Raw genomic sequence first — 22919 nt, 5'->3', positions numbered from 1 at the left:
TGTGTCAGGGTAAGGCTGGAGGGGGGGGTCAGGGTGGGGATGGGGGTCAGGGTGAGGGGTCAGGGTGGGGGGGGTGAGTGTTTCAGGGTAAGGCTGGAGGGGGGGTCAGGGTGGGGATGGGGGACAGGGTGGGGATGGGGGTCAGGGTGAGGGGTCAGGGTGGGGGGGTGAGTGTTTCAGGGTAAGGCTGGGGGGACAGGGTGACGGGCCAGGGTGGGGGAGGGGGGGGGGAGAACGGTTGCCCAGGGTAACCCCGGTTTGTGGCTGGGGCCCAATCACAGGCAGCGACCGCGGTGACGTTTCCCCGGTGACCAAACAGCGCGTGCGCGGCCCCGCGGCCTCCTGGGAAGGGGGAAGCTCGGCTGGTGCGCAGGCGCAGAGACAGAGCGAGACAGAGACAGAGGGAACATTCCAGAAAGACAGCGGAGAGCCGGAGCGGTGAGGGTGAGGGTGAGGGAGATGATGTCTGTGTGTGTCCCCACCCTGGGTGAGGTGTGTGTGTAGGTGCCACCCCCCCCCCCCCCCCCCCCCCCCCCCCCCCCCCCCCCCCCCCAGCCCTTCCCATTTTGATGAATATTGCGCAGTTTTCATTCTCAGCCTCTGTGGATCTTTGTCACTGTGCTGAAGGAGGCCATTCTGCCCACCAAGTCTGTGCTAGCCCTCTGAGCTGCTCAGCTAGTCCCATTTCCCTTAGTGTTGGGTGGGGTTACTGGGTTATGGGGATAGGGTGGAGGTGTTGACCTTGGGTAGGGTGCTCTTTCCAGGAGCCGGTGCAGACTCGATGGGCCGAATGGCCTCATTCTGCACTGTAAATTCTATGATAATCTATGATTCCCCCCCCCCCCGTAACCCATTCTTCCTTGTGTGTGTGCGCACTCTTTTCATACTCTCATGGCCCATTAATATTTACTCCACGGGCGCGATTCTCCGCAAAGGCCGACACCGGCGTGAAACCCGAAGTGTTTCATGACGGCGTCGGTGGCCACTCCTCGCCCCCTATTCCTCTTCCCCCCCCCACCGGGAGTGATGGGGGGGGGGGGGGGGGGGGGGCTAGGAGCAGCATTGGAGGGAATTTGGCCGCCGAGGATGACGTGGCCAGTGGCGCCCACGTGACATCAGCCGCACATGCGTGGTTGCCGTCTTCCCCTCCGCTGCCTCGCAAGACGTGGCGGCTTGATCTTGCGGGGCGGCGGAGGGGAAAGAGTGCGTCTCTTAGAGACCCCGGCCCGACGATCGGTGGGCACCGATCACGGGCCAGTCCCCTCCCGAGCACGGCCGTGGTGCTCGATCCCCTCTCCGCTCCCCCCCCCCCACAGGCCCCAAACTTACCTTTCGCGCGATGTTCACGCCAGCAGTGACCAGGTCTGGTTGCCGCCGGCGTGAACAGGTCGGGAACGTCAGGCCGCTCGGCCCATGTGGGCCGGAGAATCGCCACGGCGACCCCCGATTCTCCGAGCGGTGTGTCGTAAAACGCGACACACCATTTTGGGGGGGGGTGGGAGAATCGTGGGGGGTGCCAGTGTGGCCACCCGGCCTGGGCAGCGTAGAATCGCGCCCCATATCTGTTGAGACAATAGAATTGTGCGTGTTGCATGTGTGTGTACTCTTGTATTTCTGGAATGGCAGGATTGTTGATGTGTGAAGCGGCTGACTGTGACATTGTGTTGCATCATGTTTTTCAGACCTCGGCATCAGGCATTCCTCCTAATGCAGAATCAAGCTAAATGTCTCTTGCATCAATTTGTTTGTTGACTTCAATTTGGAAGCTGTAAAACCTTAACTGTCGTCTCCTGATAGTCCGATCCAATTTATTTACCAGTAACTAGAAGCAAATGATTCTTTTTTATATATTTGCATCAATACATCACTTTCGCCTTTAGAAAAGCCAAGATTTGCTGCGTTATTTACTTGTGAGGCCGGTAGGCATTGCGGTCATTCTTGTGCAAAAAGTGACATTGCACGAGCAGTAATGAAATTAATAAGTTTTGGGGGCACTCTGGTCAGGATTCAGTCCTGGGAGAATTTCCAGTTGTTGTTTGTATAGCACCCTGGGATGGTGAACCACTAAACTCATTGCAAATACCTTGTTTAATGTCCCTTGTTTAATGTCCCTTACATGCAACATCACTTGAGGAAATACAGCAGAGCTGAGCCAATTACTGGGCCAATTGAATACCTTGTAAATCTGCTTTCCAGAATGTCTTATTCCTTGACGGATAACACATTTAAATTATTCTCACTGCTCTATTTTTCATCTAACAGTGAAGCTAGGAAGTTCCCCATTATCCCGTGTCCTTCCTTTTGTACTGCAGCTGCAAGCTTTTAAAACTCGAGTTTGGCATTATTGCCGTCTAATTTTCCTCTACCTTTCTTTCTGACGTCAGTTGTGTTTTGCAGTAAAGGCCAGTACCTCTGACTTCTGCAATTTTCCAAAATATCTGTTTTGTAATTGCCTGTCTTACAAAACTATGATATATCGATTTGAGTTTGTAACTGTACAACAGGGAGAAGTAGGTAGTGATGACCTGTAATTAAACTTGATTACTAAACAAGCTATGGTCACAGAAATATTTGAACTGTTGAACTACGTATTATTAAGCAATATCCTTCTCATAGAAATAATAATCTTGAGTTACAAGCTGGTTGGTGATCTGAATTGACCAGAATTGAGAGAAGCACAAATTACTTTCGATGAAAATATTCATTTTAATAATAACTCACTGAACTCTCAATAGTTCTCATTGTACTCATCGTAGATTCTCTAACATGGAGTTTTTCACCGAAGACCGCCATTGTAAGGCGAGTACAATCTCTTGTCGGGTCCTAACAAAGTCCCTCTGCTTTTTTCTTGTTGCAGTTACCATAAAGATTTCCATGCTGTGACATCATGTTGGTGGCGAGGGTCACTTGTCTGAGGAATTTACCAGCCCTGAGCCTGCGGCCTGTTCTCACTCAGGGGAGCCCAGCATGGAGGAGCTGCAACCTGAAAACCACTCAATGGCTCCTACAGCCCAAACAGGTGAGCCACAGTTGGCACTAGCTTTAAAGTAATGTGATTTTAATAATAACTAATAAGCTGTGTCCTCTGAGTCCAAAGATGTGCGGGTTAGGTGGATTGGCCATGCTAAATTGCCCGTAGTGTCCTAATAAAAGTAAGGTTAAGGGGGGGTTGTTGGGTTACGGGTATAGGGTGGATACGTGGGTTTGAGTAGGATGATCATGGCTCGGCACAACATTGAGGGCCGAAGGGCCTGTTCTGTGCTGTACTGTTCTATGTTCTATGTTCTCTTTAATAGGTGTCCAAATCAGGACAATGTGTGTTTTAAGGGAAATTGCAGAAGGCTGTTCCTTGACATCACAGAATTTACAGTGCAGAAGGAGGCCATTTGGCCCATCGAGTCTGCACCGGCCCTTACAAAGAGCACCCTACTCAAGCCCATGTCTCTACCCTATCCCTGTAACCCAGTGACCCCCACTTAACCTTTTTGTACACTAAGGGCAATTTAGCATGGCCAGTCCACCTAACCCGCACATCTTTGGACTGTGGGAGGAAACCGGAGCACCCGGAGGAAACCCACGCAGACACGGGAGAACGTGCAGACTCCGCACAGACAGTGACCCAGCAGGGAATCGAACCTGGGACCCTGGAGCTGTGAAGCAACTGTGCTAACCACTATGCTACCATGCTGCCCACAATGTCCAGTCTTTTGTCCAGTCTTATCTATCCTGTCATTGCCAGAGATTCCCCTGCAGTGACTTCCCATCCCACCCCCTGAGGCTCTGCAACCCCTTTGGCCCCCTTTGTTTTTTTCTTGCATGATCACAACACCCAGCTCTAACCTCACTATCACTTTTCTCAGCCCTTCCACTGCTCCGTGTTGTAAGACTAAAGCCACTGATTTCAGCCCTTTCTGCAAATTCTGTTCTCTTGCTAGCCACTCAGCCCACCTCCCTGGCCGGTGCCTCAAGCTACATTAGTTTGTTCCCAGTCTTGGCACCCTACTTGACACCCATGTTTTCTCATTCACAAAGACTGTCTACTCTGTGATGAATGTATTATATGTCTGTTGCAGTAATTTTATTAAAGTAATTTGGGTAAAGGTATCCAGATTATATGTCTGCTAAAGCTGTGCTTAAGGGGTTAACAGCTAGGCAGCCTCTGGTGTTACTCATTGTAGGGGCTGGGCCTGTTTTTTAGTTTCGTTTTCAGCCCTGCCCTGTGTCTGTTGTTTGTGGTTTCATTTTTTGAGTTCTACTCTGGGTTCTGAGGAAAGGAGGTGTGTTTCTCAGACTGACTTCTGAAAGCTTCTCTTCTAAGGACTTTGTGAATAAATCTGGAAGCCACTAAGTGTTAACTTTATTAATAAGTGACATGTGACCTCTGTGTGTGGATTTTGCCTCATTGAAAGTATAAGTAGATGGGAAAGTAAGCTTAAAGACCTTTTTTTTTACAACGGTTTAACTGTTAATTGAAAAGTTGTTTTTTCCTTGTATGTTAATGGAGTAAATTCTGTGTTAGTAATAAAGTTTGGTTTAATATCAAAGATCTCTAGTTGTCAGTGGAATCACTTCTAGATAAGTGTCCTTTCCTCTCAGTTTACAAATCATCATGCTTCTGTAACCTCCTGACTCGACTGCTGCTCTGATTGGCCTCCCATTTTGCACCCTCCGCAACTGCCAGCTCATCTAAAACTCTGCTGCCTCTCATACCTGCACTGTTCAATTCCCCCCTCATGCTTGTGCTTGTTGACGGACATAACTTGGCTCCCTGCTCCACGAGCCCCTCTTATAAAATTCTCAACCCCATGTTGAAGTCCCTCTCCGTGGCCTTGTCTTTCCCTATCTCGCCCTACAGCTTTCATACATCTCTGTTCATCCAGATCTGGCCTTGTCCATTCTTCAACCCAATCATTAGCACCACTGCCTTTAGCCTTCTGACCTAGAGTTCTAAAATTCCCTGTCTAAATATTAGTAAATGTCAGGTTGGCTGGCGCGACCAAGGTACCATAAGGATCAGTGTGTGGACCTCACCTGTTGACGATCTTTAGGCTAAGAGGAGATGACCTAGTGTGATTATGTGGGGAAAATAATTTGAGGAGACGAGGTTGTTGAAGAATCTCGACCAATTAAGCAAGAATGTGGCACATGAAATATATTGTGGGGAATTGTGATAGCCACTTTGATAGGAAAAGCAGAAAAGCGGATTTCTTCACCAGTATCAAGACAGAAATGTTAATATTCACAAGGAGCTGGGTGCCTTTGAGTCACAAAGTTGGAAATGAAATGAAAATCGCTTATTGTCACGAGTAAGCTTCAATGAAGTTACTGTGAAAAGCCACTAGAGTCGCCACATTCCGGCGCCTGTTCGGGGAGGCTGTTACGGGAATTGAACCGTGCTGCTGGCCTGCTTGGTCTGCTTTCAAAGCCAGCGATTTAGCCCTGAGCTAAACAGCCCCTATTATAGGTTGGCTTTTCGTATCGTATTATAGGTTGGCTTTTATTGCCAAATTGCACAAGACTTTGGTGAAACCTAATCGGGCCGTGGGCACAGGTCTGGTGGTCTCATCTAAGGCAGGATATACTTGCCTTGGAAGGCATGCAACAAAGGTTGACTGGGTGGTTAGGTCCATATTTCTTGGATTTGAGAAGGATGAGAGATGGTTTAATTGTAAAATTCTTGGGGGACTTTTAAGGGTAGCAGATGAAGCATTTTGCTGGCTGGGGAATCTGGGGAATCACCCATTAAGAACTGAGCTGATAAATTTCTTCATTCAAATTTTGTGAATCTTGAATGGCAGAGCAGGCAGGAAGAAGCCGAATGGCCTCCTCCTGCCGTTATTTCTTGTGTCTTGTAGGTGGGCAGGCAACATCACTTTGCAGACATCAGATGGGCAGCACGGTAGGTAGCATTGTGGATAGCACAATTGCTTCACAGCTCCAGGGTCCCAGGTTCGATTCCGGCTTGGGTCACTGTCTGTGTGAAGTCTGCACATCCTCCCCGTGTGTGCGTGTGTTTCCTCCGGGTGCTCCGGTTTCCTCCCACAGTCAAAAGATGTGCAGGTTAGGTGGATTGGCCATGGTTAATTGCCCTTAGTGTCCAAAATTAGTGTTGGATGGGGTTACTGGGTTATGGGGATAGGGTGGAGGTGTTGACCTTGCATAGGGTGCTCTTTCCAGGAGCTGGTGCAGACTCGATGGGCCGAATGGCCTCCTTCTGCACTGTAAATTCTATGATTCTATTCTAGATACAAATGGTTTCAGTGGGGTTGCAATATAACTGGAGACGAGCTATGTTTGAGTCATTTTGATGATGAATTTGTGTGGTTTGATGCTCCGCTATGAGCCAAATGGGACACGAGACTAAATGTTTGAGGTTGAATATGCATCCTTTGAAAGGGGATTAGATCAGGAGCTAAAGAGTTCCTGGCAGGGACTAAACAGGATGGCTTTGGCCTTGTCAGTGTTGATTTGCAAACCGTGTTGGCCTATTAATACTTGAACATGCAGGTAGACAGCTCATTGGCTGCCTTGGAGAATGGAAGATGGATATTGTCAGTAATCTCTAATTACTGATCTTGTGTTGTGGATAATGTTGCTGAAGGACAACCTCTCCTGCAGAATACAAATGAGCAAAGATGATGGCTCCTCTTCAATGAGATTGAACTCTTAGGATTGCAAACACCAAAATGCAATATTGTCTGTAATGTGTCCCAGTGCAGTGAGAGCTAACTAGAGTTGCTTTCCAGAGGCTGATGGTCCACAAGCTTCACAGAGATGCAGCACAGAAGTGTACACTAGTGTTAGTTATCCGCTGAATTCATGCTGGGTGTAAAACTCAGGATTACAAGTCCAGAAAAGGCAGTTACTAATTTTCAATTGGTTGTCTGTGATGGAGTTGGGGTGTGTTTGGAGGGGTCCCACCCCCCCTCCCTCTCCACTTTTGTTCAGCTGTGTCTCCCACTTTCACTTAACAATGCATCGCTACTGAAGTGGTAACGGCAACCATTTTTCCTGTTCCAGAATTACGCCAGCAAGACTCGGATTGGCGTTCGACGGGCAAAGACAATGCGTGAAAAGATGCAGGAAACGGTGATGGGCCCTTCGTTGGAAACTGCAGCCAAAAGTAAGACCATGACTCGAGATTATCCTTGTGGGAAAGTATCTATGGGTTTATAAGTGAGAGTGTTTGATATAATTGGATGTTGGCTTATTGTCAAGAAATGTACTTGAAGGGCAGCACGGTGGCCTAGTGGTTAGCACAGCTGCCTCACGGCGCTGAGGTCCCAGGTTCGATCCCGGCTCTGGGTCACTGTCCGTGTGGAGTTTGCACATTCTCCCCGTGTCTGCATGGGTTTCACCCCCACAACCCAAAGATGTGCAGGTAGGTGGATTGGCCATGCTAAATTGCCCCTTAATTGGAAAAAAATAATTGGGTACTCTAAATTTATTTTTAAAAAAAGAAATGTACTTGAGACAGTTCGGCACTAAAATGCGCAACGATGTCGGACACTGAGAAATGGAACGCCTATTGTCCGCTCTGTGCTGTGTTTAATTATGATTGCCTCACTACTCCAGTATTTCTCAGCTCCTTGTTATGTCTCTTACACTCTTGCATGCCTGTGATAAGAACAGATATTATAAGAAATAGAAGCATGGGTAGGCCCTTCCAAAATTGTTATACCGTTCATCAATAGGTGTGGAGTTTGAGTTTGCACTTTCTCCCAGTGTCTGCATGGGTTTGCTCCAATTTCAAGAATGTACAGGTTAGGTTGATTGGCCGTGCTAAATTGCCCTTAATGTCCAAAATGTTAAGTGGGGCTACGGGGAGCGGTTGGATGGTAAACCCAGGTAAAGTGTGGCCGCGTAGTAGCAGTGGTTAGCACTGTTGCCTCACAGCGTCAGGGTCCCAGGTTCGATTCCTGGCTTGGGTCACTGTCTGTGCGGAGTCTGCATATTCTCCCCTTCTCTGCGTGGGTTTCTTCCGGGTGCTCGGGTTTCCTCCTACAAGTCCCGAAAGACGTGCTTGTTAGGTGAATTGGACATTCTGAATTCTCCCTCTGTGTACCTGAACAGGCGCTGGAATGTGGTGACTAGGGGCTTTTCACAGTAACTTCATTGCAGTGTTAATGTAAGCCTATTTATGACAATAAAGATTATTAAGGTACTCTTTCAGAGGGTTGGCACGTACTCAATGAGCTGAATTTCCGCTTCTGCACTGTAGTTATTCTATGATTCTATTATCGTGTCTAACTTGCGATCTTAACTCCACTATTCTCATAACACTTAATTTTCAAAAATCTGAAACCATCTCTTGAATGTACTCGCTGACTGAGAATCCATGTACTCGCTGACTGAGAATCCATGAACTCGCTGACTGAGAATCGTTGGGGCAAAGAATTCTAAAGATTTAGTATTCTTTGAGGAAAGAAATTCCTCCTTATCTCAGCCATAAATGGTTGGCCTCTTGTCCTGAGAAGGTGCTACCAGGAAAGGGAAACGCCTTGTCAAGCCCCTTAAGAATTTGATGTTTCACCTCTCATTCTTAACACCAGGGATCTCCTCCATGATCCAATCCTATGTTTGTTTACTTTCTTCAGAGAACAGCGCCTTCATTTTTTCTGAGCGCAATGAATCACTTCATCTCGATGTCCATGCAGCAGGGGAACTCCTATTACTTACAAATTGTTTTTCTTCATGCCGGTTTCCCATTAAGTGACCACCCATACCCTTAATGCTCATGTCTTGATTTTCTTAGTTTGCCTCTTATTATCAGTGGAGCCATCACAACACTCCCTATAATATGATAGCATACCCTACACGTAGGTTGGTCTCCCTATTTCTGCCAAAAAAAAACATTTTTCTCTTAAGCTTAAAACTTGCTGAGCTCTTCCCGATATTGGCCGCTGATCCAGCGCCAAGCCTGCGTTCCTGGACAGGATCAACAAACCAAGCTCGTCAGCAGCTAAATAATACTCTTACTCCAATCTCTCTCATCCATTGTAATCTTCTCTAGACTTATTCTTTACGACTGACTGTGACCATTGCTCCTCTTCAATTTTCTTCTCCCCTCCTTCCTTGTAAACAAAACTAATTTGTCACTCCTGTCTTGCTCTTCTCCCAGATGGCAAAATTGTAGCCTCCTTACTTTGTTCAGATACCTTTAACTGATCACCAATCGCTTCTTCCTGGTTTACCTATTCTCCCACACCTTTACATGTTTGTGATGTCCTGCAAGCCAGTCATTTCATTTTTTTAAATTTAGATATCTCCCTCTTCTTTTCAAAAAGTGTCAATATGGAGAGCATGCAGGTCAGACAGAGCATGGATTAAATGAAGATCCAAATTCTGTCTACTGTATGAGGCGCTCTCAGGTTAGATGCACAGAAAAATTTCATCTGAAATGAAATGAAAAATGAAAATGAAAATCGCTTATTGTCACAAGTAGGCTTCAAATGAAGTTACTGTGAAAAGCCCCTAGTCGCCACATTCCGGCGCCTGTTCGGGGAGGCTGGTATGGGAATTGGACCGTGCTGCTGGCCTGCCTTGGTCTGCTTTCAAAGCCAGCGATTTAGCCCAGTGAGCTAAACCAGCCCCTGACATTCCTGTAATGCGCTTCAGCTAATCTGACTTCAGTAACATTCACTGTTTTGGTGACCCTTGAAAAGCATTGTGCTGCTATGTACCCTGCCTCAGTATCCATGGGCGCCAGGCGGCCTAGTTATCAGGCTAGTCTCAAATCTACATTTACTGTGTGTGGACAACACTGTGTTGCCTGCTGTGCTTGCCAGACTGTTTGATTTTACCGGTATCCCGTTTGCTTTACGCAGTGCATTCTGACAAACCTCAACTATTGTTTTTCAGTTGAAACCACCGGAAGATTGTTTGTGGCTGGAGGAGCAGCAGTTGGTCTTGGGGCACTTTGTTACTATGGATTGGGAATGTCCAGTGAGATCGGAGCCATTGAGAAAGCTGTGTACGTATGTAACCCTCAGCCAGCAGCCATGAGTAGCAGAAAAAACTTGTCATAAATTTAGATTGAGCTTCTCAAGGATGTTAACTTCAAACCATTGAATTGTTTACCTACATGTAATGTACACCATTCACTTGTTGCCATTAGGTAAATATGTCATGCCCTCCTCTTTCACCACCACATGCCTCACGCTGCTGCGTTCATGGGGCATGGGCTTCGAAGGCTGTACCAGCATTTATTACCCATCCCTAATTGTCCTTGAGGGGGGCAGTTAAGAGTCATTGCTGTGGGCCAGACCCATCATCCACCTTGAGACAATGGAAATTAAAGTTTGAGCATGATGTTGATTGTTAGGCTATTTGATTGCTCCCTGCAGTTGGGATCACTGGTTGGGTCATCAGCAGTGGAACACTTAGCTTTTGCACTCCAGGCCTGCACCACCCAAGCCAGAGGCCAAACATAGGGGGTCCACTGCTCCCGAGCTGTGATCAGCATGGGAATCCAAGGCGGGTCATTTCAGAGTGTGTGGCTCAGTAGCATTTCGTTCACAGACTCCTGGGTTCCTTGTATTTTCCAAAACAAATGTAATACCCTCCCACTGTAGTGGTTAAGTCTTAGTCTGCACATGAGCTCTTTTAAAATTAATTAAATTTAGGGAAAATTAATATTTTGCCCACACTAATTCTGCTAATTGAAAAGACAGTTTAGCTTCAAATACTTTGTGCAAAATTGTTTGGAGTGTATTGTCGAATGATTTTATTAACAAGTTCAAAGGAGTTGGGAGCAAAGTTCTGAGCTGAGTATCAAGTGAAAAATGTAGGTGTGGGGAATGTTTAGTTGATACCCATTTGATTCGGGGATCAGACAGAGAGAACAAAATGATCTCTTCCTGTTGAGTAAATGTCTGGAAGCATCATGACTTATTACAGGCAAAGTTGACCAATCATGTTTGAAACGTTTTGTGCAGCGGGAGGTAGCAATCTAAATCTGTTTACTAAGTAGCAACGTTACCATTTCAAGATGAGTATAGTGATTGTGATTTTTAAGACACTGTTCACACAGAAAAACAACAGAGTTCAACTCCTTTGCCAGGATCATTACAGGCTGGAGAGCAGAGGAGAGCATGTACTCACAAGATAAGAGAAACTAGGTTATATCTGATCACCCCATTCCATTTATCCGTGGATGTTTGCCAGGGCTTTTTGTTGTGCCTGATAACTGGTCTCAGAGGGACGGACTTGTATTTAGGAGCAGGATTCGACCCCCCCCCCCCAAACACGGGCCTGCTCCGCCATGCAGTAAGGTCATGGCTGATCTGATTATGGCCTCAAACCCACATTCCCTCTCCCTCTGATAACCTTTCGCTCCCTTATTAGTCAAGAATCTATCTAGCTCTGCCTTTAAACTATTAATTGACTGCCTTCACCGCTCTGGGGAAGAGAGCTCCAAAGATTCACAATCCTCTCGGGAGGAAAAATTCCCATCTGTCTATAATGGGAGAACCCTTATTTTTTTTACACTGTGATTCTTAGTTCTGCTCTGTCCCACAAGGGGTACATCCTCTCAGCATCCACCCTGTCAAGTCCCCTCAGGATCTTTTATGTTTCAAATAAGATCACCGCAATGTTCTGAACTCCAGTGGATTCTGGTCCAGTCCGTCCAACCTTTCCTCGTAAGGTAACCCCACCCCCCCCTCACAAATGCATTTATATCCTTTCTTAATGAGGATTCCGAAACTGGACACCGTACTCCAGATGGGGTCTCGCCAATGCCTTGTACAACTGTAGCAAAACATCCCTGTTTTACGTTCTATTCCCCTTGCAAATTTCCATTTTGTGTTGTTAAACATCAGCTGCTAGGAGGCATGGGGAAGAGTTGGGAGAACTTGTTCCTGCCACAGCCTTGTCTTTCTGGGTCAGGTCTTTCACTGCATTCAGCCTGACTGGAGCCTTGCCCTCTTGTCTTTCTGGTTCAGGTATGGGGCGAGTGAAAATAGGGGGTGAAAAATGTGCCAACGTCACTCCAATACCCAGACTCCTGGCTATTCCTCATCTGTGATGCCAGTCATTGATATCGGTGTGACGGCATAGAAGACATTCCAAACAGGCTTGATGTCACTCTTGCCTAAGATCTACAAACTGTGGCAATTCTTGCATTTACAACAAAGATGACCGTTAGTTAATTCTATCACTGAGAATGGTCTTTGGAGTAAATACGCGAGGCTTAAATTAATGATTTCTATTACTAAAGCAGAGCTACTCGGTGGCTGCCAACCTTTGGAGCAGAAGGTTGGAACCTGAAGCAAGTGAATAAAGTTTATTGTTTAAACTGGAGGTTTTCCACCTGGTCCTGGGCTGTCGGGAGATGAACCAGAAAAAATGGCATTTCCAGAAAAAAAAATTCTTGAAAAGACTGGAATAAAAGCATGAAATAAAAACATGAAATCCAAAATTAAATCTACATTTTCTTTTTAAAACTAAAAACATGGGAACCAGAGGCTGGAGCGAAATTAGCACCATGTTTCCCGTCCAAATCAAACTAGAAATCCACAATAGCGATTAATTTAAAACTAAAACTGTGATTATTCCTGTAGTTATGGAATGTTTCTCTATCATTGGCCACTTGGTTACCATTAGTTATATGGATCATGGTTAGTAGTTTTCTCCTCGCTAACTAGTGACATCTGCAGTACTCAAATACGACGGTGATTAAAATCAGCTAATTTTTCAAAACTCGGCTTTGAAACTGGAACCTTTCGCTTTGTTTGATCAAGTGGTGGTTCTTTACTCACTGTAGATGTATTGGAGGGGAGGATGGGAAATATGTGCATCTAAGAATGTGACCGTATGAAATGCCACTAACCTGATGATGTATCTTGCAGCATCTGGCCAGAGTATGTGAAGGAGCGGATCCGTTCCACCTACATGTACTTTTCAGGAAGTATAGGGTTGACGGCATTGTCTGCTGCAGCAATCAGCAGATCACCAGCCATCATGAACCTCATGATGAAGAATTCCCTCCTGGTAAGTTGTTGAGAGCAATCGAGCATTGCTTCAGATTTCTTAATAATGAAGTCACTTAACAAAGCCTCAGTGATAATGTGCTGACGTTTGATGCCTGAGTGCTTTTAAGGGTAATTTGAAGATGTTAAGAAACATCTTCCCTCTTAAGAAAAGCATACCAATGCTTTAATATTGTTGAATATTTGGGTGTTATTCATTATTTGGGCCTCACGGTAGCATGGTGGTTAGCATCAATGCTTCACAGCTCCAGGGTCCCAGGTTCGATTCCCGGCTGGGTCACTGTCTGTGTGGAGTCTGCACGTCCTCCCCGTGTGTGCGTGGGTTTCCTCCGAGTGCTCCGGTTTCCTCCCACAGTCCAAAGATGTGCGGGTTAGGTGGATTGGCCATGCTAAATTGCCCGTATTGTAAGGTTAATGGGGGGGATTGTTGGGTTACGGGTATACGGGTTACGTGGGTTTAAGTAGGGTGATCATTGCTCGGCACAACATCGAGGGCCGAAGGGCCTGTTCTGTGCTGTACTGTTCTATGTTCTATTATGAGTGCAGTAGGAGGCCATTTGGCCCATTGAGGTCTACACCTTGGAAAGAGCACCCTACTTAAGCCCACCCTATCCCCATAACCCAGTAACCCTTTTTGGATTCTAAGGGGCAATTTATCATGGCCAGTCCACCTAATCTGCACCTAACCTGGACTGGAGGAAACCCATGCAGACAGGGGAAGAAAGTGCAAACTCCACACAGTCACCCGAGACCGGAATTGAAGACAGGTCACTGGAGCAGTGAGACAGCAGTGCTAACCACTGTGCCACCCCAAAATCCACATGTTGCACAGGATTTTACTGAGCCAGACAATTCTGATTAGCTGTTAAATATTTCGCCAGCTTCGCTTCTTGCTCTATTTTTTTTTATTGTGAGGTGCTTTAACGTTTAGCCATTCATTTAGATGTTAAGCTCTTTACTGGCTTTTTGCATTGTATTTTTGTTGAATAAACTTACAGTACCCAATTCAGTTCTTCCAATTAGGGGGCAATTTAGCATGGCCAATCCACTTACCCTGCACATCTTTGGGTTGTGGGGGTGAAACCCACGCAGACACGGGGAGAATGTGCAAACCCCACACGGACAGTGACCCAGGGCCGGGATCGAACCTGGGACCTCGGCGCCGTGATGCTTCTTGCTACATTTACCCCGACTGTGTAACCTATCCTGGAACCGAAGTGAACCCTTCTTGCACTGGAAAGTGTCCTGAGTTTTTCCAAGTTTCTGATATTCAACATGGATATAAAAGTAAAAGCAGTTGACTGTGGATGCTGTAATCGGAAACAAAAGCAGAAAATGTTGGAACATCTCAGCAGGTCCATGGAGAGAGAACGGAACTAACGTTTCGAGTCTGGATGAGCTGACAGAGACATCCAAACTCGAAACGTTCGCCCTGTTCTCTCTCCACAAGTGCTGTCAGACCTGCTAAGATTGTCCAGCATTTTCTGTTTTTGCTGTGATGTTTTTGACACTACCTGATCTTGCTGGTATCTGCTGGCCCAAATTTGAAGCACTTTGACCTGAACTGCCCAAATAGACTTCACAGCACGGACGTGTAACACATGATGGCCACCCGCATATATGCATATTGGTGGCAGCAGAGCTAACAGTTAATGAGGCATAACAGTACTAAACTACATTATATTGTTTGAGCCCATTATCTTGCTCAGGCTGCAGGTTGTGCTTGCTGCTACGTAGAGGATCCCAAGGAAGTGTTTAAATTCCTCACATTGGGTGTGGTTGACATAATTGAAATCTAACTTACCAGATCACCATTTTCTTTTAAATTCTTTTTATTGATTTCCAGAAGAGGAAAGGAGCAGGTAATCCAAGTACAACACAGTATCATAATGCAACTTCCACAGAGTTCAAACAGACCATAGAATTCCAACAGTGCAGAAGGAGGCCCATCGAGTCTTCGCCGACCCTCTGAAAAAGCACCCCACCCAGGCCCCCCCCGCCCTGTCCACATTATCCCATCTAAGATGCACATTCTTGGGCACGCCCATTAAGAATTAAGCATAAAGATCAGGTTTCTTGTTCAGATTCATCTCCAAGGCCTTCTCCAGCAAGTTGAAAAAGTAATCATTGTGTACGTGTGTGTGTACGTGTACGTGTGTGGGTACGAGTGTGTGTGTGCGCACATGCGTGTGTGTGTACACGTCCGTACGTTTGCGTGTGTGTGTACGTCCATACGTTTGCGTGTGTACGTGTACGGAATGAGTCTGCCTCATCTGGTTCGTTAAAGAAGTGATCCTCTCCGTTAAATTTGATGCAGAGCTGGGCGGGGGGGAAATCAATCCTTTCTTGTCCAGCGTGTACTTAACGGTGTTGAATGCTGCACGCCTCCTTGCCAGTCTGCGCTGATGTCTCGATGGTTCTCCATCGACTTTGCCCCACAATGGCATGCTCTCCTTCATCGCCACAGTCAGCCTGGACTCCAGTGTACTGATCCTGTCACCGTAGCCCAGAAGGGCCGTCTCGATATCTGTAAGGGTGCTGGCTTGAGATTTGGCAGCTAAATGAATGGTGTCAAGGGAGGAATGAATAGGACCCATCGATTCTTGCGATGAATCTTTGAGTCCCAGAGCCAAACTTTGTTGGGATTTGTCGAGCTCAGTAACTAGAATTTCGCTCAGTTTTGATTTGACAGAAGTGCGGGGGAGCTGGCCGCCATCTTAGCTGTAGCTGCTACAACAGGGGTATCTTTATCATTTAATATTTTCCGGCCTGTATATTTTAAAAACTTGTTCCTTGAGTGTTTAAATTAATTTTTTTTTTGTTATTTTTTTTTAAATTTAGGGTACCCAATTCATTTTTTTCCAATTAAGGGGCAATTTAGCGTAGCCAATCCACCTAGCCTGCACATCTTGTGGGTTGTGGGGGCGAAACCCATGCAAACATGGGGAGAACGTGCAAACGCCACACAGACAGTGACCCAGAGCCGGGATCGAACCTGGGACCTCGGCGCCGTGAGGCAGCAGGGCTAACCCACTGTGCCACCGTGTTGCCCTAAATTAATTTTTACAGCGGTAAGTTACAGTATCGGTGCATTAAGAAAGAAGTTGTAAACAGAATTGTCGGGGGAACTTCATGTGTGCTTCCCTTTACACACATAATGAGAAGTCTCCCAGATCAGCACTTTCAATTAGTATCTCATTGATAGATCTTAATGATTTGATCTCAATACCCCATTTGTCACTGGAGCAGTGTAAATCCAATAATTCAGACTAACAATTGTTGAAATATGAAAGTTGGTTACCCTGTACGTTTTTGTCAGGTGCATGCTCGCAAACGTCTGTCATTGAGAAATGTTTTGAGAAATTGCGGTTGAAGTCATTTATGCCCAAAGCGTCATCTAGTTTGTGATTCGCCAGGAGCTCCGAGTAAGACTTAAACCGCCTACCAGCAAACATTTATGCCAGTTTGTTGTCAAGGATCATATTTGAATGATTATTATCCGTTTCCCAGATCTGGCTAGTATGTGGCATTCGAGATCATTTATGTTCTAGTTGGTATCCCCTGAAATTCATTGGGTTCTTTTTCTCACAGGCAATAGGGGTGACGTTTGCAGCAATGATAGGAGCAGGTATTTTGGTGAGATCTATACCCTATGAAGAAGGGATAAATGCTAAGCACCTTGCCTGGATGTTACATGCCGGTGAGAAATGTTTTAAAACTGTTTAGTTTAAAGTAAACAGGTTAAAATGTCAAAGAATTATCATCGCAAAGCGATATGAATGTTCACACAATGTGCTTTCTTGTTCATTTAGATGTATGAGCATTCGAGTCGTAATTATGAAGGGAAAAGGGGGGAGGTTTCTGCGTCAGCTGAATTTTGGTGGGATTTGGGATTGGGATTTGTCATGTTTTTGTTTCTATTCAGGTGTGATGGGAGCTGTGGTTGCTCCGCTGACCCTTCTCGGCGGCCCCATCCTGATGAGAGCCGCGTGGTACACAGTGGGGATTGTGGGTGGTCTCTCCACCGTGGCTATGTGTGCCCCAAGCGAGAAGTTCCTGAATATGGGTGGACCGCTGGCTATCGGCCTGGGATTGGTTTTTGCTTCCTCCGTAGGTGGGTAACTTTGAGAAATATGTGCATTTTTAAGGGTTTGATTCACCTCTGAGCGCATTGGTAAATTCATGCATTCTTTCAGGTTCCATGTTCCTGCCTCCCACCTCTGTCTTCGGAGCTGGTCTGTATTCTGTGGCTATCTATGGAGGCCTGGTGCTTTTTGGCATGTTCCTGCTGTATGATAGCCAAACAGTGATTAAACGAGCTGAAAACTACCCAGTGTATGGCGTTCGGAAATTTGATCCCATTAATGCGTGAGTACTAAATTTCTTTCCCTTTAGCCTTTCGTGTAAGGAATAAAAAAAAGAATTTGCAATTAAATGGTGCCTTGCCTTTCTTCGGGAAGTGCTTTACGGCAATAAAGTACTTTTGAAGTGTAGGCGTTGTAGTATGAGCAGAGCAAGGGGTCACGGCTACAATGAGATTGATGACCAGATCGTCTGTATTATAATAACAATCTTTATTATTGAAACAAGTAGGCTTACATTAACACTGCAATGAAGTTACTGTGAAAAGCCCCAAGTCGCTACACTCCGGCACCTGTTTGGGTACACGGAGGGAGAATTCAAAATGTCCAATTCACCCAACAGCACATCTTTTAGTGATGTTGTTTGAGAGATAACTGTTGATCAGGGCATCAGGACCACCCCCCCCCCCCCCCCCCCCCCCCAGAACCTTCAATAGTGTTTCAGGAGGGTAGGTGGTTAGGCTTGGTTTGACTTATTACACAAATGAAATTTCCTGAGACTTATTCCATAGTAATCCCACAACCAAAGAGGCCATGCATGAGACTCCTTTTCCTCTTCTCTATATTTGTTTCACAGGTATATTGACTCTACCTCACACCACCTTTCTTGACTTCACCAATGGCTTTGTGTTAGATTGCTTGTCCAACATTTAGTCTGGCTGAGTGGAAACTCCTTATGGTTCACCGGAAAGACTGACGCTACCACTGTCAACCCTGGCACGCAAACTCCATATCCTCATCACTGACACCATCCCCACACGTGGCCAGTTTTCATGCTGAGACAGACTATTCACAATCTTGGCATCCTAGCAAATCCGTATCCTCTTTGCCCTTTCAGCTATGTAACTTTGCCCCTCCCTCAGTTCACCTGCTTATGCAAACCTCATCTGTGCTATTGTTGGTTCCAGCTTAACTAATCCCATCATTATCTTAGCGGACTCCCATCTGCAACCTTCACCTCCAAAAACTTGAGCTCATCCAAAACTTTCACATATCCTAAATTGCACCAAATCCTGTTTGCCCTCTCCCATGTGCTCACTGACCCACCGTGGCTTCTGATCCCCAACATCATGACTTAAAATTCTGCTTCCCATATTTAAGTACCTCAATGGCTTTGCCTTTCCCAATCCCTGTAGCCTTCAGCTCTACAACCATCCAAGCACTTTCCCTAACTCTGGACTGTTACGCATCACTTAACCCCCTTTTCCCAAATTGGCAGCTGTGTGTTCAGCTGCCTGGGTCCTGAGCACTAGAATTCCCTCCCGACACCTTTCCGCCTCGCCTCCTGTCCCTCCTAAAGATGCGTTACCACCTTTCGTCACCTCCTCTACTATCTTTGATTTTCACCGTTTCTTTACACTGGCCAGTAGGATCCGAAGCACAGAGAAGCTTTGGCACTTTCAATAACTTGTTAATCCAGGAGGTTGCCAGTTAAATCAATAGACCCGAGGAACCACGTTGACTACAATTCACGACTAGCATTAGCAGTGGTGATATCGCCTTTGTGGATGTACTGATCCCTGCATCATAATCTACCTTCTCATCAACTGCAGTATTCCAGTTGGATACCAAGTACTGCTTTAAAGATCCTCTTGTTTTTACCTAAAAGCATTTCACCGTTTTTGTAGTTAATCTTAGATGAGTAACCATCAGCTTGATTTTCTTTTTTTTTTCAAATTTAGAGTACCCAACTATTTTCTTTCCAATTGAGGGGCAACTTAGCGTGGCCAATCTACCTACCGTGCACATCTTTGGGTTGTGGGGGGTGAGACCCATGCAGACACGGGGAGAATGTGCAAACTCCACATGGACAGTGACCCAGGGCTGGGATTCGAACCCGGGTCCTTAGCGCCGCAGTCCCAGTGCTAACTATCAGCTTGATTTTCTGATGAATGATTGGCCACATCATTTGGTGTCCATTCGTTACTGTTAACATCCACACATCCCAAGTTTCATGGACACCTATATGCTAAGGACTGAACAACCTGTCCCAAACACGAGTCACACACAACCAGCTACTCTTGACAGTTTCACCTTGGAGGAGGCAGTGGCATTGTTGCTGGACTTGTAATCCAGAGACCCAGGGCAATGCTCTGGGGTTTGAATCCACCACATCAGATAAATTCAATAAAAATCTGGAATTAAAGGTCTTAACGGTGACCATGAAACCATTGTTGATTGTCGTCAAAACCGTGTGGTTTGCTAATGTCCTTTAGGGAAGGAAATCAATTCAAGGGCAGTTATGAGTGGGAATGAAATGCTGGTACAACATCTCCACAACAGTCTAGGGTATTTGAAGGAGCATCTTTACTGAGCAAACCAATTTAGTCGATGCCCCAAACCTTTCCAGGCTAATTGTGTATATTTCAGATATTGGGCCTTTCAGTTACTTGGTAATCATGGGTGACGATCAATCCCGATATCAGACTCTGGTTTCCTGGAGAGTCTTGAGCGTAATACTTGTATTTTCTTTGCAGCCAAGTCAAGTATATTGATGCATATATTATCCAACTGAGTGCTTGTACCCTCCACGATGCTGATCACTGACCGTAACAACATTGAGCAATGGAAATTTATGCCATAGTACCTGTCACACACACACACACACACTCGTACAGCACAGAGGAGGCCATTCAGCCCATTGTCTCCATGTTAGCTGGCAAATAGCCATCTATGCTAATCCCACTTTCCAGCTCTTGGTCCGTAGCCTTGTAGCGTACAGCACTTCAGGTGTATTTCCACATATGTTTTAAATGTTATGAGAGTTTCTGTCTGTATTGCCCTTTCAGGTAGTAAGTTCCAGATCTCTTCCTCCCCCTTGGTGTAATCATTTCCCCTTGATTCCCCTCTACATCTATTTTTACCCTCAGTTATGAACCCCTCAACAAAGACCTTCCTGTCTTCGCTATCCAAACCCCTCCTATCTTTCTATACTTCAATTAAGTCTCCCTTCAGCCCTAATTGTTCAAAAGCAAACAACCCAACCTGTGCAATCTTTCCCCGAGACTAAAATTATCCAGCCTAGGTAACGCCCTGGTAAATCTCCTCCATACTCACCCTTTCCACTCATGCGGTGATCAGAGTACACCCAGAACCCGCACTGTGGCTCTTCCAGTATCCTGCCATTTATTGTGTATTGTTAGCCTTCCCCAAACCCTCACTGGATTCAACTTCATTTGCCACTGACTAGCCCATTGAAAGCTTCTTGCAGTCTTTAGCTTTCTTCTTCATTATCAACCGTGCAGCCAACTCTGTGTCGTCCACAGACTTCTTAGATCAGCGAGTGTCTGGCTGAAAGCTTTGTCCTTTTCAGTGTTTGAACCAGTGTTGAGTTGTGGCTGAAAACATTAAAACTAGGCTTGGCCATGCCACTGAAGTAACTGGGTCAACCTAATGGTTTGTTCAGACTGATGTTTGATGCTCCACCTGCTCGCCAGCTATCTTATTTTGTGACTTTCTCCCCCCCTCCCCCCCCCTCCACCATGAGGCTGCTAAAATTTAATCGTGTGTTGGGTATCTTCTTCCTTTTCCATTTTGGGTTTTCTCAGCCGCCAGTTATCTTAATTCTCCCATCATGTTCACTAAGGAGACTTGCTCCATTCGCTAATCTTTTCTAGATCTTTAGCTCCAAGGCAAACTCTCCCGTATTATTGTCCCTTTTGTGTTCAAACCCTCCTGAGCACGAGTGTTATGAGTTATAGTCAGGGTGCGTTAAACCCAGTTACGCTCGCTCCTAACTTGGGCCTGTTTTCGTCCTAGTATTGATGCCTCTAGCTCCTCCATGATCAAGATAATACCGGGTTTCTTGCAAGAATTGAATACGGTCTTGCCAATATTTAGTTGAAGGATATTCTGTCCCATCCAGATCAGTCAGTCAGGTAGTTGTTGAGACAAAGTGCTGCAGAGGTGTTGGGGGCATATACATTTGCCAAAATATCACCGAGCAGACTTAGTCTCTGAGCGCATTGCATGTCACCGGTGGGTGTGAGGAGTGTGCCACCAAGTGCAGGTCGCCCTCAGGGCCCTGTCCAAGTGGCATCCTTTACATGCTAGGCTTAAATAGCTGGGTTATTCAACCATGGGTCAAGATCAGCCTCCGTGATCATCTGCCATGCGCGCACACACTTTCCAGTTGGTGTCAATGGTCAAGAGTTATTGGGCTGCACGGTAGCACAGAGGTTAGCACAGTTGCTTCACAGCTCCAGGGTCCTAGTTTCAATTCCCGGCCTGGGTCACTGTGCGGAGTCTGCACATTCTCCCTGTATCTGCGTGGGTTTCCTCCAGGTGCTCTGGTTTCCTCCCACAGTCCAAAGATGTGCAGGGTAGGTGGATTGGCCATGTTAAATTGCCCTTAGTGTCCAAAGAAGGTTAGGTGGGGTTACGGGGATTGGATGGAGGTATGGGCTTAATTAGGGTGCCCTTTCCAAGGGCCAGTGCAGTCTCGATGGGCCGAATGGCCTCCTGCACTATAAATTCTATGATTAGAGGGTATCCCGGTTAACTTTGTCTTCTTGACTGACACACTCTGCTAATGACAGACATCTAGACGCCAATGGAGAGACAGTGAGATCTGTACTAGGCATATTTTTGGCCTATCAGTGTTAATCTTATGTGCTTCTTTGTTCTAGATGTATGGGGATTTATATGGATACGTTAAACATCTTCATTCGAGTAGCTGCCATACTGTCAAACAATAACCCCACCAGGAGGAAGTGACGGTAAAACCGACGTGAGAGATTTCTGTGAATTTGTTTTCCGAAGTGTATCATCACTGCTAATCAGAGCCAAGCATAACACCTCTGACAAAACAGCAAACAATAAAAGGGCAATGGATTAACCTGGGGCTTCTCTGCATTTCCTTTGTTTTCTGTGAAGAATAAAATCAAAGTTATAATCAGGCACATCGTGTTCTATATGCAACAGATGTTTCTATATGCACAGGAAGAGGCAATATTAATATATTTTATTAAAGATTAGAAAGTCATTTTCCTGCAATTTCAAAAATAACATGTTTGCAATACTTTTATTTAATAAAGTCTTATCACGTGAAACTGACCTTAATAGTTGTAACGTTGCACCAGGGTGAAAATGATTTCAAAGTTCCTGAAAGTTTATTTTATGCTCCCAATGTGATGGGAGTTGACTTGAGCTACAAAATGTGCAACCAATCTGCAATGTGCTTAACTGGCCAAAGGCCTGAAACTTAGGCCCGAAACAGAATTGGACACTTTTTGAAAACCACAGTCCGAACCGTAGACAGGCCGATTGGGAAGTCAAACAGCCCAACTCGAACTGGGCACTCGGCAGTGAGAGACAGCCTTGCCCTGTAATCCAGACATCAGGAGATAATCGGTCCCAGAGGAAATGGCCCCTAGATCACCTTATATGGGATACGGTTACGTGCGGACAATGCACAGGTGGATGGACCTCTGGGGGAGTTCCTGGTTGCAACCCCTGCCCAACGACCTTATTGGCTGAGGGCCCAAGATGTTTCTGGAAGGGCGCGCAAAGAGGGGTACAAGAAGGAGGCATCCACAGACCCTCCCCAGCGAAGAATCGACGCAGA

The 22919-nt window shown here is 46.0% G+C and overlaps 1 protein-coding gene across 3 annotated transcripts; it reads left to right on the top strand.

The window, feature by feature from the left end:
• The first annotated feature begins 329 nt into the window (after positions 1–329).
• LOC119956105 (growth hormone-inducible transmembrane protein-like) lies at positions 330–22406 on the top strand. 3 transcript variants are annotated; one of them, XM_038782969.1, is made up of 9 exons: positions 330–444; positions 2858–3019; positions 7021–7123; positions 9862–9973; positions 12852–12993; positions 16584–16692; positions 16918–17106; positions 17189–17360; positions 21982–22406. In XM_038782969.1, the coding sequence occupies exons 2-9, from the start codon at positions 2888–2890 to the stop codon at positions 22067–22069; spliced, it is 1047 nt and encodes a 348-aa protein (XP_038638897.1). In that variant the 5' UTR covers positions 330–444; positions 2858–2887; the 3' UTR covers positions 22070–22406. The 3 variants fall into 3 exon arrangements, with proteins under 3 accessions (XP_038638897.1, XP_038638896.1, XP_038638898.1); XM_038782968.1 differs by having other exon boundaries at positions 331–438; positions 21982–22404; XM_038782970.1 differs by having other exon boundaries at positions 359–450.
• The last annotated feature ends 513 nt before the right edge of the window (positions 22407–22919 follow it).

The sequence above is a fragment of the Scyliorhinus canicula genome, chromosome 22 (genome assembly GCF_902713615.1).
Source record: "Scyliorhinus canicula chromosome 22, sScyCan1.1, whole genome shotgun sequence".
NCBI lineage: Eukaryota > Metazoa > Chordata > Chondrichthyes > Carcharhiniformes > Scyliorhinidae > Scyliorhinus > Scyliorhinus canicula.
Note: the sequence above shows the minus strand (reverse complement) of the source record. Positions and strands in the feature narration are given on the sequence as shown.